This window comes from Cherax quadricarinatus, chromosome 56 (genome assembly GCF_038502225.1).
Source record: "Cherax quadricarinatus isolate ZL_2023a chromosome 56, ASM3850222v1, whole genome shotgun sequence".
NCBI classification, from domain to species: domain Eukaryota; kingdom Metazoa; phylum Arthropoda; class Malacostraca; order Decapoda; family Parastacidae; genus Cherax; species Cherax quadricarinatus.
Window position 1 is genome coordinate 15387354 of NC_091347.1, and position 18971 is coordinate 15406324.

The 18971-nt window shown below is 37.7% G+C and overlaps 1 protein-coding gene across 2 annotated transcripts in view; it reads right to left on the bottom strand.

Moving 5' to 3' along the window:
- LOC128700676 (homeotic protein distal-less-like) overlaps positions 1-18971 on the bottom strand; it is a 293933-nt gene that overhangs the window by 85796 nt on the left and 189166 nt on the right. Inside the window, exon 3 of one of the 2 annotated variants that reach the window (XM_053793969.2) lies at positions 1600-1704. The exons of the other annotated variant lie outside the window; for it this stretch is intronic. Coding sequence (XP_053649944.1) covers positions 1600-1704 — 105 coding nt within the window. The remainder of the gene's footprint in view (positions 1-1599; positions 1705-18971) is intronic. 2 annotated transcript variants of the gene reach the window in all.

Consider the following 18971-nt stretch of genomic DNA (forward strand, 5'->3'; position numbering starts at 1 on the left):
TTTTTTTCGTTAGGTTCAGAATGATTTTGGCGAAATTATTGCATACACAAATTTTCACTTGTCCTATATGGCAAGATGAACGTTGCTATTTAAGCCAATATCGCAAGTTCTGCTTATTCGGCACGACACACACACACACACACACACACACACACACACACACACACACACACACACACATATATATATATATATATATATATAGATATATATATATATATATATATATATATATATGTACATCATTGAATATCATTTTGCTTCAAGTTTTTTATTACTGTTTAAATGTACCATTCGCTTTTTTTTTCTATAGGTCTCATTTAGGAACAAGTAAAGGTGTACATTTGTTTTCTTAGTGTTGAAAGGAAACTGAAATATTACCAATTATGATTTTTTACGTTTTAATTAACAGAGAGGTGCACCACCTTACTGTCGGAAATATCTCGTGTAAACTACCTCGAAACTAAATTTACAGTAATGAATAACACACATTTACAACCCAAGTATCTTGACTGAGAGAGAGAGAGAGAGAGAGAGAGAGAGAGAGAGAGAGAGAGAGAGAGAGAGAGAGAGAGAATTTCGCCTGCATTTTCTTCATTCATGAAGACTGACTTTCATAGTGGAGCCAGTGGAAGGAGTGTCCATTTCTTCCACTGGCTCCGCTATATATAATTTTTATCACTACTGTGTTGTTATTATACTACTGATCTAGTGATTTTTTAATAAGCAACGTACAAAAATGTTGTGCATAATCCCTTTAATCTGGTAAAAAGTAAAGTGACCTATAGCCCAATAAACAAACATTTTGTTTACTAACACTATTAACGCTTAGTTATGATGATAATAATAATAATAATAACTAACACTGTATTTGGCCTTTCTGAAACGAAGAGGAAACAAATAACTCGTGAGTACAAGAACATCTCTGAAGGCTCTGAAAATTACACACTTAAATAATTGAAATTAGTAACCTTACCACAATGAAATGCACACAGAATGCAAGTATAGAGAAGACAGCATTTACGATACCAAATATCTTACAAACTTAGTGACCAATGGCGCTTTCATTAACGGTAACATTTAATGAATCATTTCATTCTCTCACCAGTGCAGAGGCGGGGCCAGGAGGTATGACTCGACCCCTGCAACCACAGTTAGATAAGTACAATTGAGTACACGTACACACACACACACACACACACTACAATCACTAATAAATTATTTTTTTTTAATGTATGTCCACTATTTAAGGTGAAAAGAAGTTCTCACTGATCTTCTGCCTATAGATTGATATTACTGTTAGGTAAAATAATATAATAATAATAACCAGTTTTTTTAATTACGAAATTATAATATTTGAGAAGAAACCAGCATAATAATTAATAAGCATCAATAATTTCGCAACAAAATGCCATATATAATATATTATTCTTTAATGCCATAAATAGAACTGGGACTTCAATAATTCCCCACAGATATATTGAAACCAAATTTCCACAAATCTTTTTGGCAAAAAAAAAACTGCTTAAAATATCAAATAAACAAGAGTCGCATGTTAAAAGTCAAAAAATTACAATAATGTGTTCGGGATTAGCTCACCGATATTAAACAGAGAGTAGTGTTGAACAGGGAAGCGTCCGAATGGCTGAGCGTAACAAGTGGGGTACCTCAGGGTTCGATTCTCGGCCCCATCCTCTTCATAATCTAGGTAAATGATATAGAAATAGGACTAACGTCAAAAAAATCGCAAAAAAAAAAAAATTCGCTGATACGAATTCAAGTAAAAAGCAAATTCTTCTTTCAAGAAATAGCGCTGCATCTGTGGCCGGCTGTGGATATATCCAAAGATAATACAGCTGTGTTGGAAATACCAAAGCGCAAGAAAATTGGAAGCGTTGCAAGGGGGTGGATGGGATAACTGGCTCATTGTGGTGGCAGAAGCGGCAGTAACAGCAGGCAACCCGTCCTCCAAATTAAACAATGAGCGTTGTTGTTTACATCGACTGTAGTGGCCACTGTTTGTCCGCTACCAGACGTAAACCTCTAGTCTGGCTAATTTTCTCATTAACGGGTAACTGTACATTAAAATATGTACATAGAATAATTAATGTTTGGTTTTGACTTAGGTAGAGCCAATAAAATTAAGGCGCTGTAAGACATTGGAAAAAAATGGTATTTGCTATTTGGAGGACGAGTTACAAAAGTAGCAGGAGTCCTAGTAATAGTAGTAGTAGTAGTAGCAGCAGCAGCAGTATAGTAGTAGTTGAAATACAAGTTGAAATACGGAAAATTTAGCTAGTGAAGGCGGAGGTAGTAAGCTTTCTGGTAGGTTCTACATTCCTCCTCTGCTGATTTTCCATTTACTTTTTGTTTTTTAATAAACAGTGCATGGTGCTACTTCATCTCCCTCTCCACCTCGTCCCTCATTTCCTTTTACTCCGATCCCCATCTCTCCTCCCATCTTTCTCTCCTCTCCCAACCCTCTCATCTGTCTCTCGACCACCACTCAGCCCTGCCTTGGTACATATCTTGAGCGCGGCAACACACACACGCAACACTCCACCACCATCCAGGGTTCACTGTACTGTTGTGTTTATGCTCCCCCCCCCCCACTCTTCTTGCTTTATACTCCTATCACTTAACGAGACATACATGTCTTATCACCTAACGAGACAAACATTTTACCTGTCATTCAAAGAGGCATATTTTCCTCTTGTCACTTAGCCAGACATACTTGGTCTTGACACTTAGTGACTAGTTTTCATTTGGCGAGACATGTATCATTTGTCACTTAACGATGCATACGTGGCATCAATTGATGAGGTATACGTGTCACGTGTCAGTGCTACATATATGGAACTAGACAGATAATTACATGCATTTCTTTAGCTAAATGACACTATTTGACCAACACTCGCTTCCCAGTGCATCACAACGACCTTTTAACACACAACACACCGCGCGCGCACTCGTCTAGCTTCACAAACCTTGACATGCACCCAGGCCACGCCATACACCTCGTATGAACAGGTGAATCTTACATGGATGGTACATGCAACACGAAGTAGAGATAGTCTGTATATTTCGGCCTCGCAAACCCTCTTCAACAGCATCTATGATTGTGGCGGAAATATCAAAACCGTTTTTCCTACTGTCTTTTATTTTCCGCTCATGAGGGATTTACCGGTTCATGGACTTGATTTGAAGCCACACACCAAACACACTTAACACTTTATATTACACGCTTTATACTTCATGCAATTTACTTGTCATTACCACTTATGACCTGCATCATAATTGCCTTCTAATAATGTACATTATATTCTAACTGTAAGATGTTACATTAAGCAGCAAAATCTGCAGTGTCCTATATCCTATAGATTTGGAAGGCAATGTATAAATCTTGCTTGTAAAAGACAATATACAACTAATAGGAAATTGTTAAGATAATATAGACTTGGCTCTACTTAGTAAGTTTGTTAGTTTAACATAACATAGTTCATTAAGTTTCTTAGTTTTTAGACATGTGGGTAATTAATTTTAAGTTAATTGGTTAATTTTAATGCATAGGGGTAATAAATTCTAACTCATTTTGTTAGTTTTAAGGTATTTTAGTCATTAAGGCTAAATTCGTTCTAGTTTTAGGCCACGTGGTTAATTTAAGCCATGTTAGTTTATCTGTCAGGCACTAAGATCAAGAAAGCTTTAATACCTAAAATTAAGATTAAAGTGTATACACTTAAAGGGGATATATATATATATATATATATATATATATATATATATATATATATATATATATATATATATATATATATATATATATATATATATATAATGTAATGTGCCGAATAGGTAAAATTGGTCAATTAGCAAGAATTCATTTAAAATGAAGTCCTTCTTAAAATTTTCTCTTATACGTTTAATATATAATGTATTACACACCTTTGTATGTATACTGAGAGATAAACGCCTTTCCATCAGTACATACTAAGAGATGCACACCTCTCAGTGTATTTTCACTGAGATACACACTGTTCCATGTATACGTTGAACGTTCCGTACCTTAGTGTAAACAGTCTATCCAATGTCTCAGACTTGCTTAAAAAATATCGAACATAATATTGAAAGTAATATTATTTTATGACTATGCATTTTCATTACAAAAATATATAATAATAGCAAGTGATTATATTTAATAGTATATAATCATAATTCTTTGTGGATTATTTATAATAATAATAAGTGACTACAATAACAGGGAAATGATAATGGTATTCGATGAGATGTATATACACCGAGGGTATATACACCGAGAAGTGTGTATATACCCTCCGTATATACACACTTGGTATATATACATACTGAGAATTTACTTGAATTCCTGTATGGATTGAAGTATCATTGATTTAAGCAACCTTAATGACCTTCGTGAAGTTAATAAACCATGAACTTTACTAACTAAACATCAAGTTAACAAATTAACAGTTAAAATAACAGTGGAAATATAATTTGTTCATAATACAAATTATACAGTATACAGATGTAGAAATTTGCGTGATACATAAATTACAATGGTTGTGTACAGAGACATCCACTGACATTCACTGACATTCAGTGGCATTACTGCCACTGAATGTCAGTGGATATTCATATATATAACAAATATAACATCACGTTAATGATGATATAATAATAATGACAATTGTTACATCTCCTTCACCCTTCTTTCACCCAACTAACAACAGTTGTACGAGATAACATCATAGTACATACTTGTACTCGCATTGTATAACAGAAATTAAAAAAAATACATGTTCACAGACATTGGGTTAAGTCTACAGTGCGCTTGAAGAGTATACATTATTGTGTCACATCTTGGACTCAGTGTGAGAGAAGACGTGCGTTTATTTAACTAATACATAACAAAATTGCACACCAGATAACTTTCCCTCAAGGTAATTAACTCTTATGAGATCAACGTTGTAAGTGCCTGAAGCGTCACTTGAGGAGAAACTTGTTAAATATTAAATTAAACATGTTTAGAATGATGCTATTGCTTGAGACGATTTAATTTGGGTCATCAAGTTGGTGTGACGGAAGAGAGTACGAATGGTCCTGGCTAAAATATTAACTTCTCAGTTGCCGAAATAAATTGTAATGTAAATTGTAGTGTCTAGTGAGGGAGGAGTTGTGAGGTGAGTAGTGAGGTTATTGTGAGTAAAGGAAAATGTGCAAGTATGTTTCCAGCACCAGTTGTACCGATGGAAGACAGAAGTAAGGTTATAAAGGCTACGAGAATATTACACAATTCTGTTCACAACACATCTTGTTCACGTCACTACCGTCTACGCGTAAGAACTCTCAGCAAGTGGAAAAAAATATCCTGGAACCAAAGTGTGTGTGTGTGTGTACTCGCCTAATTGTGGCTGCAGGGGTCGATTCATAGCTCATGGGCCGCCAGGAGCAGGTGTGTGTGTGTTTACATTTCCTAGTGTGGCAACCAGTGTGTGTGGTCTAGAGACCTCCTTCACCGCTGTAAGTCTTATGTGTTCTCATGTCCGTGTTTGTTCATTTTGAGTTTTCCTCTTTGCACATTAGAATATGACTGAACACATTATGGGTTATTATTATTACTTGTAAACATGGGTAGAACTGCTAGTATTTACTTTGATATCTTCGCTTAACTATGCAAATTCTCACAGATCCATTGATAGCTCTGTCGCCGCCTATGTAATTAACCTAACGATTAGACAGAAAAATATCTGACTGGAAACAGAAATGGTAATCTTAGATCATAAGTAACGTAATGTCTGTGGTCTACTGACTTCCACATGTAGAACCTAAATCTCACGAAGTTCGAAGGGATCAACCTACAGCAGCCAGCCAAGGGCAAGAAAAACAGCCAGAAAAATACGAAACACTGACCAGCCCTAATATCACAGAGGTGAGGTCTTCTTTCTGCCGAAATAGTGACACATCATGTTAGTCTAGCTGACGGCCTTGATTCCTGGTGATTCGACACTTCCGAACTCTTGGCACCTCTCCACTGGGCGATTATGTTTGTTAATATACATCTAGCTTTCACTCGTCTTACATCTTTATGCGCTGAATTTCCGATCTTCTTTCTGCTTACTGTTCATTGCTGACTTTTCATTGTTAATGTTCGTGTGTTCCTGTCTGTAAATTCCAAGTCGATCACTCCACGATGGAGAGAGATGCCCAGTTATACACACGGGTGATAAGCACTGCTGGGACCTTCGTTCACGATCTACATGAACGATATTGACGAGGAAATGAGTACTGATATAATTAGTAAATATTTACCTTAACTAATGCAGTGTTTCCGCTACTTCATTGCGGTTGTCTAATCTGTTCCACTACACTATTCTGACACTATACGTTTGCCTTTGGCACTAAAATAAGCCATCAAAAATATTCTGATGCGGACACGAGAAGGCTGCAGAATGACCTAGGTGTGTTATGTGGTCAGATAAGTGACAGATGTGGTTCAGTGAAGACATGTGTAAGTATGACAAGTGCGATAGTTGGGTGACTCTATTGTCGAAACGTTTCCCTCACATACTACGCATCTTCAGACGAATACAGAGGAGTCAGCAGAAGCAGTGATGAGGTATAGATGCTGTGATCACTTCCACCTTGAAGTAGTAGTTTTGAGGTGGTCATTCCCTCAGCCTAGAGAAGAGTTCAGCTGAACTAAACATTGCTGAAGACTATGAAGCTGAACACCTGTCCAGGCTGAGGAACTGCCCACCTCAATACTACTACAACAATGTTTCTGGACTGATCACATGCTCTCTGGCTCTCTGCCTCTCCACTGCTTCTGCTAACTCATCGATACTCAACTGAAGAAGCCTACTGTGTAGGCGAAAAGTTGCAACAATAAAGATACCCAACTGTTACACATTATGCCAATACTCCGTTCTTATGTTCTTGTAAAATGTCAAGGATATTTGTGATTTATTAATAAAGGAATAAATAAAACAAAATAACTACAATTACTTCTACCACTAGTACTGTTACTATTATTACTACAACTATTACTATTATTACTACAACTATTACTACTGCTATTACTACTACTACAGCTATTAATATGACTACTGTTACTATTACTACTACTATTACTATAGTTCTACTATTACTACAGCTACTACTGCTATTACTACTACTACTACTATCACTCTACTGAGTAATAATATTTATGTACCATTGTAGTGGCACTCAGAGGTCGACACCACTGCAGCCACACAGTAGAAGTGAGGTATAAATAAGATGCGCTCACCGTACTCTTACAGATAAAGAGGAACACGAGCAGTGAGACGGTCCTCCGTTAATTTGCTACATCCCACCACGGGACGTCGACGATCAGCACCGTCGGGCGCATCATCGCCACACTACCCTTGACACTAGTTGTTATTTATGGTACCATCTATCTTACTGAAGAGTTCGCAACGTTAAGAGAATAACCAATTAGTGTAGTTTTTTTTTAACCCGTGCGAAGGGGGTAACGTATCAGCGTGCCTTGTGTGTGTGTGTGTACACGATGCGTTTGCACAAAAGGGGACATGACAGCATTTTGTGGTTTGCCATGGCTATGGTCTTTTTTTTTTTTTTTTTGTTGGGAACTTTAATTGTACAAGCCTGAAGCCTGTTTGAGAATCCAAACTCCTGTGATGTTAACATGGTCTCCTCTTGACTTACGATTGTAAACAAAGCACGGTACGGGTTGGGTTTGAACCCATGGCGAGTGAGTCACTCGCTATAGGTTCAAACCCCACCGTGAGTTTTAATGCTCTCTTCATGTACCTCGGTAAATTTAGCAAGATTTGGCGTAATTTTTTATAGATTGAATAGAAGTCTTGTTTTACATTCGCAACTTAGAGCTTCGAGAACACACATTTATTTACTTAAAAATTTTCTTTACACAGTATATGACAAACGAAATAGAAAGCATCATACAAGATAGAAAAAAATACCCTGGCTGGAATTAATCACGACGAACCACAAACTGGAAGTAGAAACTTGATATTTCGGTCTGCTGTTTGTATTATTATTGTGGGAAAGAGCTAAACCCCTAGGAGCCACACAGCGCTTCCCCGAGCTAAATGTGGGAAAGGTATATGCTGGATCCCCTTACTCTCTCAGCGAAACAACGTATAACGAAACCAGTTTTACCATAGGCTAATTGAAACAAGAGTTAATTTGCTACGACGAGAGAGCTGAGAGGGAGAGCTGTAGTGCTGCAGACGCCATGATTATGGAGTATGTCTCTCTTGGGCGCTATGAAGTCGTATATTTACTCTTTTATTGACATTTATATCATTTTAGGTAACACATATTTTTTCAGAATTATATAAGCAACACGCTACATACCATAAAAACCGAATACAAACAGCCATATGGGAGAAAACTGACAAAACAGTGAAGCTGGGTAAGCAGTTGTGGCTTCTTTGTCGGCACTTGCAGACTCGCCTGTTATTTGTATGTTATGAGGTATTAAATCTTTTTTAAAACGTTCAGACCAACCACGACTTGCCACGAAGGTTTCACTTTCAGCACTAAACTATGTTTTTTTTTCTTTAGATCTTCAAATAAAACGTCCAAACCAACCACGACTTGCCACGAAGGTTTCACTTTCAGCACTAAACTATGTCTTTTTTCTTTAGATCTTCAAATAAAACGTCCAAACCAACCACGACTTGCCACGAAGGTTTCACTTTCAGCACTAAACAATGTTTTTTTCTTTAGATCTTCAAATAAACTTAAAGCTTTCACTTGAATGGCTATTAGCGAACATGAGTTACGCCGATGCAAGTCCTCCATACAGATACTTAAATCTTTCCATATTTTCCATTCCCTGCCGGGAATTGATTTCTTTTTCTCACCAAAGTTATAACGAAAACACGTTGAACGAAACGATACTGAGGACTTGCTATACCTGTGTACTATCCGATTGTTGTGGGTCACAGTAAACATCACTTTTCACGTAGAACATAGGGCTGAAGAACAAGAGAGAGAGCCATAGTATATGACATTGTAAATGGTCTAAGTCGGTTCGAAATGTCGTCGTAAGCTCCTCCTATGTGCGGGTTATTTGTGTATTGTGAGACAGGGTTGTTAGGTAAATGAACACAGATATAAGTAATGCGACTTATTATTAAGGCAACGTTCCGCTTTCTACAAAATGTCATTACTTGCATTTATGTCAATTTACCTAACATTTTGTCGGTAATTCTAATAGAGGGATGATACCAGACCCGAGGTAGCAGGTACAGGCGGCGTCATTTGGTACAGACTTTAATCTGAATTGTGACCTACATAGATTATAATACATGAATACAGAGATAACATAATGACACCAATAGCAATGCAAAAAAAAAAAATGTGGTATCAGCATGATAGTTCAGGTAAGACGTGAACTTTGATCCCATAATCTACATATTACGAGCAAGTGGTTGTTGCTCCTCGTCTTCACAAGATACGAATTTCTGTTTTTTTTTTTTTGTGTGTGTGTGTGATGCAGATGCTGACAGGAAATAAGGAAGAATATATACAGTATATAAAGAAATCATACAAGAAATAGGGAAGAAAATGTTCAGAATATAAGGAGGAATATATATATATATATATATATATATATATATACAGAATATAAAGAATGCATGATAGTACAACTAATTATATTAGTTCAGTGGCTGCTTTATTTTATTAAACAAAATTAGAAACAATCTGCTGCTACCCTATACAATGTGAGAGTAACACGGAACAAAGACTGTTTCCCCTGTCATATTCCATCACTCACGATGGGTTTCTGCGTCAACTGATGGCAGCCTACTGGCTGTCAAGCAGCGGCATTGACAGCCAGTAGACCAGGAATTGAAAAATAGACACAAATGAAATATAATGCTGGGAGGTTTTATCAGAACTGCGATACTGTCCAACTTTCCACTGTGGGTTAAGAAGCTTCCAGTAGAGTTGGAGTTGTTATTACTTAGCTGACTGGGGGTTTATGTGGTTGAGTGGTGGATGGAGTCCCACAAAGTTGTAGCGTGCTAGATGAGGTTATGGGATCAGGTGGTAACTAGGATGGATGAAAAGACACAAGTGTATACATACATTTAGAATGTCTTTATTGGATACGTTTCGCTCCTGAAACCACAACTTACATAGTGGGAAAAGAATGTCAGTGGTAAGATCAGGTGAAGACGTCATGTCATCTAACTGACGTGTTACGTGGCAGCAGGGAATCAGTGTGTAGTAACATCATATGTACTAGGGTAGTAGAGATGTAGTTGCCAGTTCTTTGCTCTGTGGTGCTGGAAGAAGCAATTAAGGATGCTTCAACACGGTAATGCCCATCAGTGTTGGGTTGTGTGTGTATCAATTCTGCAGTGTTCCAGTGCATGAGATGGTCATCTTTAGATTTGTGCAAGTCTCAAGAATTCCTGCTGTCGTCCAGATTGCCCACATTTCTGTGTTCTCGGACCCTTGTGGAAAGATTCTTCCCTATTTCTCCTACGGACATCTTGTTATAATCTCCCTCATGGTACAGTGTACAATCTTGCTTTATTTTTGGGCCTGTCATGACCAATGAGTGTTGGGATGATGTGAATATTAGGGAGAAAGGGATCAGGATAACCGTGTGTTGGGGTGGCAATGGAAGGTAGACTGGTGGAGGATGGTCAGACAAGTGTGTGTTCGGTGGTTATGGTTGGGAGAGTATGAAATCAGAGACAAAGCCAGGACTGAGATTCATATTAGGAAAGTTGTGTAAGGGATGCACTTTTCTGTCATGTTAGAGATCACAGTCATCCTATTGACTGGTTCTTTGCCAAAAATGTCTAGCCTTCACAGACGCCATCTTGATGAAATCAGTGCTAGTATGTGTTAGGGATGGAGAAGGATAGCATTAAAATAAGAATATATGAATGAAGGAGCACTGTAATAGGCTTACCGGCCCATGCAATGCAGGTCCTTCTCAAACCCAACCTTTCTCATTCATGTGTAGTGGAAAGTGACGGTGAGGAGTGTGATGGCAGGGGGTGTGGACCAACTGTGGAGGGGCGGTAAGGACAGTGACCACATCTGGCTTCCGTCCACCACCTGTCTCCACCACTGTCACATCTGCAATGGTAATGACTCGGAAAATGGCGACAAATTTGGACGGGTTAGTAATTTAGGGGAACCGAATGAGTCGCATTTTATCTTTGTGTGTGTGTGTGTGTGTGTGTGTGTGTGTGTGTGTGTGTGTGCGCGTGTGCGTGTTTGTGTGTGTGTGCTCGTGTGTCTGTTTGTGTCTGTGTGTGTGTGTGTGTCTGTGTGTGTGTGTGTGTCTGTGTGTGTGTGTGTCTGTGTGTGTGTGTGTCTGTGTGTGTCTGTGTTCGTATAATCTCATCTTCGGACTCTGTTGTCTTCATATATAATTTCCTCTGTATTTGACTGAAGATGCCTACTGTGTAGTCAAAACATTTCAACTGTAAAGATACCCAATTGTTGCACTTGTCTCATTTATCTACTTGCCGGTATTATATACCATTTTTATAATGATGGGTTTACTATATTCTTGCTTTATTAGCTCCATCATACTTATTGAAGCTGTGTATAGATCTGCGTGTACTACTTCGTTGTCCATATTTCATTTACTGACCTATCTGAGGCTGAAAAAATACTTCTTGACATCCCTGTGGCTCATATGTGCCTTTAGCTTCTAACTGTGGTTCGTGTATCTGTTTCCCACCCTTCGAGCAGCTTGTCCATCCTGCTAACATTTTTCTACAACGTTATAACCTCTTCCCTGGTTCTAATGTTCTCTATTGTAGTCAAAGCTCAGAATTTTTTGCTCGTGGAATATCCTCGTTGTGAATAGTTGCCTTTTTTCCAGTTTCTTGATAGGTTTGATCAGGTTATTGGACTGAAGATGAGGAGTTTGACGTAGTCTCTCAGTCTGGAGATGTGTTCAGTCCATCAGTCTGGATGAAAGTATAACATATGCTTGGAGGGAGACTTATATATTGCAGACAGATGAAGTGAAGCAGTTGGAGGTGGCGTCATCGGTGGACAAAATCCACTAATGGAAGTAGGTCATGCCTATAGGTTTGGCAAGTGTTGAGTAATTCCCTGTTTCAATGTTCCTAGATGTTGATAAATGAGACACTTGTGCAACATTTGGGAATCTTTATTCTGGAAACGATTCGCCAGTCAATGGCTTCTTTAGTCTTATGCAGAGAAATAGTGTATGAGGAGGAGTTTGAGGTAATCAGTCCCTCAGCTTGTCGATGTGTTTCAGCCTATCAATCAGTTGATGAACGGAACATATCGTCTCCAGACTGAGACTCCTTCCCATTTTCCACCTTTCTTCTTTGTACGGGACTGATGAAGCCACTGGCTGGGGAATAATAATTAAAGATACCCAAGTGTCCCAGGCCCTTGTATGATCGGTTGTTATAAGAACTAATGAACACTGAAACAGACCTGGCCCATGCTCGGCACATCTAGTCCACACACTCACATATCCGTCCAACATATATTTAAAGTTACCCAAAGATCTTGCCTCAGTGACGCTACCTGGGAATTTGTTCCACTCATTTACAAACCAGTACTTCACAAAATCCTCTTTAAATATAAATTTCTCCGGTTGAATACATTGCTGCTAGTCCTGTCTTGATTAGATATTTTCAACACATTATTCTTGTTTTCCCTTTGTACAATTCAATCATAATTATCCAAATTCTATGTCTTAACTGAGAGTGCGAGTTCAGTACCTTCAGCCTATTTTCGTAGAATTTTCCAATACTTGAAATCAACTTCGTCATCCTTCTCTGCACATTTTTCGAGGGTATTTATGTTCATCCCGTAATATGGAAACCAGAGCTGAGCAAACTCCGAGGTCTAAGAGAAGATCCATAAAGTTGAAATATAAACTTTGGACTTCCATTATTTATACTTCTTAATAAAAAACAAGAATTCTATTAACTTTATTAAAAACACTTATACACTGTTGTCTTGGCTTTAAATTTCTGCTAACCAAAACCTCTAGATCTTTTTTCGAATTCACTTTGACTAAGATCTACATTGTTATGATTGTTTCTTTGTAATGATTGGTTATTTCTTCCTTGGATGGCACAGCTGGTGCAGTAACACAGAAGACTTAGAAAATCCTAACAGATGTCAACAGAAGTCTCAGACATATCGACCTCTGCATGACATCATTGTAGAAATCTCTGTTGTTTGTTTCTCTGTTTAATATATATTTTTTTTACGACTCGTCGCTTATCGTGTGATATCTTTGTGATGACTGCCGTCGCGATGTCACGCTATTTCGGTTCTAGCTGGAATTCGTTCCCGTGGCCTCACCGCTGGCACTCATTCCCGTGATATCATTTGTTATTGGAACTCCTTCCTCCTGACACTGTTTACGACGAACTCTTTTTCATTGACATTATGTACATCTGGAACTCCTTCCCCCTGACATCATTTACGTCTGGACCTCTTTCCCCTTGACATCTTTTACATCTGGAACTCCTTCCCCCTGACATCATTTACGACTGGAATTCCTTCCCCGACATTTACGATTGGAACTCGTTCACGTAGCGTCGTGCTGAAGCTGGTTCCCGTGGCGTCCTGTTCGTTGTTGCCAGTGGTCAACTCGCCATCTTCGTGACAGATCGTTGTCTGTCGGTATAATTTGGAATTTTCTTGACGTTGAACCAAACGATCCGTCTTCTTTGATTCTCTCTCATTCCCTTCTTGTCTGCATTTTATACTTAACCCCCTCTGTCGAATTTCTTCCTCCCTTTTCCTAGTTCACTTCTTTCACCCCCGCTCTCTCTCTCTCTCTCTCTCTCTCTCTCTCTCTCTCTCTCTCTCTCTCTCTCTCTCTCTCTCTCTCTCTCTCTCTCTCTCTCTCTCTCTCTCTCTCTCTCTCCCTCCTCCCTTCTCCCTCCTTGTCCCCTTAACTCCATTTTCCACCTATCCCTCCCCGATTACCTCCTGTGCAATTTTGATGTCATATGGGAATTATGTGACGTAACAAGTGTGAATGTGCACTGCGGCTCAGCATTCCTCTAGAATTTCCTGAGACTTTAATGGTCACCATTATCAGTGCACACGAAAAGTTGGCAGTAAACGGACAAATTTTTATATGCACTGGGAGGTATGTTTCTGTGGGTGTGTATACACTGAGAGGTATGTTTCTGTGGGTGTGTATACACTGAGAGGTACGTTTTTGTGGGTATGTATACACTGAGAGGTATGTTTCTGTCGGTATGTATACACTGAGAGGTATGTTTCTGTCGGTATGTATACACTGAGAGGTATGTTTCTGTCGGTATGTATACATTGAGAGGTACGTTTTTGTGGGTATGTATACACTGAGAGGTATGTTCCTGTGGGCATGTATACACTGAAAGGTATGTTTCTCTGCGGACATAAACTGAAAGGCGTATTTCTCTGTTTATATGGATTGACAGGTGGGTATTACTTTTTACACTGAAATATGTGTATATATATACACTGATGAGTGTATATGTCTGAATGCACATATACATTCCTGGTAAAGCTCTACACTGTCCGAAACGCACTGCCAATAAAAGCTTATTTTGCATATCGAGTTTAAATATCCAAGTTTGTCGAAAATCCAAGAAAATTTAATCTGACAATGTGTCTGCACTCTTAATACTAGAAGACGCTTTATAGAGTAGAGCTAAATAAAAAAAGGTGTAAATAAAGTAAATATAGAGTTACCTCTCGTACATAGCTATTATATATACTGTGATTCTTTGCAAAATAGGAAAATAGCTTTCTAAATTAAATATCACGTACAGTGATGGCCTTTATACCGATTATTTAATTTTGGATGAACATGTTCAACCGCTTTTACAAAAGAATCTTTTAATATAGAGAAGTTTTGTAATAATGCTGTCTCTAAATAAATACAAATCAACAAATAAAATGCATGATAAAGAAATAAGTAACATCTTCGGAATTTTGCATATTTTTTCCCCTCGCATTTATACCAAACAAATTTTCTGATTATTACTGGAAATCCGTTTTACGTTGCTCACAAAATTATATCACATTAACTCCCAATAAAAAATATTTGAAGAATGAGGAGTGTAATTTTTTTTTAACCTGTTGATTTTTGGGAGCCTGAGCGTGTTTATTGAGCACAATGTCGTTTGTTGATGAAATTTGGTAGTTTGAGCCTAAATTATCCCGTGGTTGATATTCTCGTAATGGTTAGAAGCTGGATAAACAAATGGCCTCTAATATACTCTATTATAGGATACGTTGCATTTGGAACGTTTCTTCACGCGAGCAAGCATACCACATGAAGAAAATGGCTCTTTGATTTATTCCTTCTTTAATGTAATGCTTTGAGCTCGCGAAGGCTCTCTCTCTCTCTCTCTCTCTCTCTCTCTCTCTCTCTCTCTCTCTCTCTCTCTCACGCACATGTATGCACGCACGCGCACACACACGGAGCTATATACACAATTGGGACAGGAGGAAATTACTCTGATATACTGCTTTACGCTTGTTATTCCAGCACAAACACCAACAGGTTGTGACATGAACGAATAATGAAGTCAAAGCCTGTGTTTCATGCAGTTTATTACATCAGACACATTAGGACACAGCAGACGGCCTTGTCAGACATGGGTCACTGTGAAAGACTTGGGACCACCGTGTAAGACTTGGGACCACCGTGTAAGACATGGGACCACCTTGTGAAACATGGTACGACCGTAAAAGGAACGAGACTTGGGACCACGGGACAAGACGTTGATCTCCCGTAAATCTCAGTGAGGCGGAAATCATCACTAATGTCTGGCTTTATTGGTAATAGTTTAGTTCTGGAGAAGTCTCAGCTTGGAGGCAGTTGGATGTGCCTGGGAGAGTCATTAAGACTTGATGTAGGTGTATGTATAATGTCGTGCGAAATACGTAAAACTTGCGATTTTGGCTTAAATAGCAACGCTCTTCTTGCCGAATAAGGCAAGGAAAAATTTGTGTAGCCTGTCTCATGGTGAGCGAGTAGCAGTGTTATTATTAATTAAATACCACTCGTTCGTGGTTACAGTACTATATATACTGCTTGTGGAGGCTAGTACACCAAACGGGGAGAAGAATAAAATTAGCTCTGAGGCACCCACACCATCGTATATCCTCGGATCACGGTACAACACCTTGCTCTACTGGGTGCGTGATTCTTGTATGATTGTATGGTCCCGTGGATTAGAGCCTCGTGAATTTTCGCTCACCATGAGGCGGGCTAAAACATCACGGGTTCGATCCCTCGGCAGTATTACTGATTAAATACCACTCTCGTTCGTGGTTACAATGCTATATATATATCATTCTTCTACTTATATCAGGTTCCTCGACTCACACTTGATTTTTTCTTGTAATCTCAGAGTCCATCGATAACTTTATTTTCGATTCAACTTTCCTGTCAGTTATCTTTTATCTTGTATTTCTGTCTGACGTTGTAGACGTTCTTGCCATTACGAACAACTATATCCAGTTTTTCCTTTCTTACCAGGTATGTGATGGAGCTGAGGTGATTTAAGTTTCCGGTATTCATTAATCAGCGCTTCCTCTCTTCTTAAGACAATCGTAAGTATTTCAGTACTTTTTATTTTTTTTTAACTGTTTTAACCTTTTAATTGCGTTTCTGGTTATACTACTTTCAGAGCCTTTTTATCGCTTTTCAGCCTTTATCTTTTAATCTTATCGTTTTTATCTTTTAACTTTTTTATTATGTTCACTTCTAATAATATATTGTTTATGATTAATTCTTTATTACTTTTCATTATTTTATCGCTCGCACGTTTCGCATGTTTTTACATGATTTTCGTGAAATAACTATTGCAATATTGCAATGGTTCGGTTGGGTTTTATTCTTATTCTTGTTTGCATATTCTGTCTCATTTATTCCTTTGTTTATCAGACTGCTTTCACACTTATAAAGCGTTGTTAGCACTCGCCATCCCCCCCCCTGTGTGTGTGTGTGTGTGTGTGTGTGTGTGTGTGTGTGTGTGTGTGTGTGTGTGTGTGTGTGTGTACACGTGTATGCTAATATCTTCCCTCGAATTCTTGCAACAGCTCCATATTCAAGGCTTGTCTTCTCTCCTATCTTGGCTTGCATCATGAGCAGGGACACTGATTGTTCGTAATTAACTTAATTGTTGCTCTTGCAACTTGCCATTAAGGTTAAACATGCGTTGCGGACAACTGGTTTAATTTCCAAATACTTTTTTTTCGTTTTAAGTTATGGTTTATAAAGCTTAATATGGTATGGTTTATGATGCAAGTCATTGACTTCATCCACAATACGAACGAAGGATTTTGTATAAGAGTAATAAAGAACTTGCAAAATTCTTAATAATATTTTGCCGTGTCTCTTCTTATATTTATGTTTTTTCACTGGAATCTCTTCTCTAAGGTCACAGTGACCAGCATCATATTAATTAGTTTTATAAAACGAAGGCAATTTTTCGGAAAAAAGCTGTATATGTGTAAGAGAGAGAGAGAGAAAACAGTACTAATTATCAGTGTTTACAAACATTTAAACAATGAAATCCATCTATCAGCAACTTGTTTGACAAAAAATCCACCTCTCTCATTCCTTTTGTTTTTCATACTTCTATGTAATCCTCCTCCATTTCAACTTTGATAAATTTATCCCTACCTAATTCATTTGTTTAAATTCTTATAAGTCCTAATAAGATCTATACTTCTCGTTTTACTTTATAGGGCAGGTAACCGTTGTATTTTCCACTTTCATCAACCCGCCTCGCTAGTTCAGCTTTTTTGCATTGAGTTTTATTTATCGATTTATGAATCTGAATGCTCTTTATGTGCTTGGGACTAAAGAATGCACCGCCCTGACCAGCTCCCAAGTTCGTATGCTTAATGGTTGAGTATTTTTTTTAAATTAATATCCTCAGATATTTATTAATCTTCATGAGGAAATGGAAAAGAATCGTTCCTCAGTAAGCCATGCGTGTCGTAATAGGGGACTAAAATGCCGAAAGCAAAGGGCTAGTAACGCCTTCTGTATAAATTACTGAATGTAAGGGGAAGAAAAAATTTATATATATTTTATTTTTTCGGGGATCATCCTGCCTCGGTGGGAGACGACCGGTGTTAAAAAGGAATATGTAATCTGTTAACTGATATCGCCGTCATATATGAAAATAACGGCGAAATAGGATAGTATCGTAGTGACCTCAGAGATAATGACAGGTCACTCGTTCACATCTTAGATTATAATACGTAGTCTATAATTTATTATAACCTTGTAAATATTAGTCACTGTGAGGACGATCCAGGTAAAAGCCTGAGTGACCAAACACGGAGTGTCATTATCACTCGGCCACACATAACTGCAGAACTGAAAAAAGTTGTTTAAATCAAGTTCTGCTGATGTGAATAAGTTCCCTTTGTGTTCACAGTAAGTTATTAAGGCATTGCTGACAGTGGGAGAGAACTTAATGTCGTAACTATAAACTTAAGCAATTCAACATTAATGTATATATATATATATATATATATATATATATATATATATATATATATATATATATATATATATATATATATATAATATATATATATGTCGTGCCGAATAGGCAGAATTTGCTATCTTGGCTTAAATAGCAACGTTCATCTTGCCATATAGGACAAGTGAAAATTTGTGTATGCAATAATTTCGCCAAAATCATTCTGAACCTAACGAAAAAAAATATATTTCACTGTGTTTGTTTAGTATTAAATTACTGTAAACAAATCTAAAATATATTTAGTTGGGTTAGGCTAAAATAAATTGTTCTTGTTATAATAAGGTTAGGTAAGTTCTCTAAGATTCTTTTGGTGCAAAATTATAAATTTTTACATTAACATTAATGAAAAAAATATATCTTTAAACGTATAAGAGAAAATTTTAG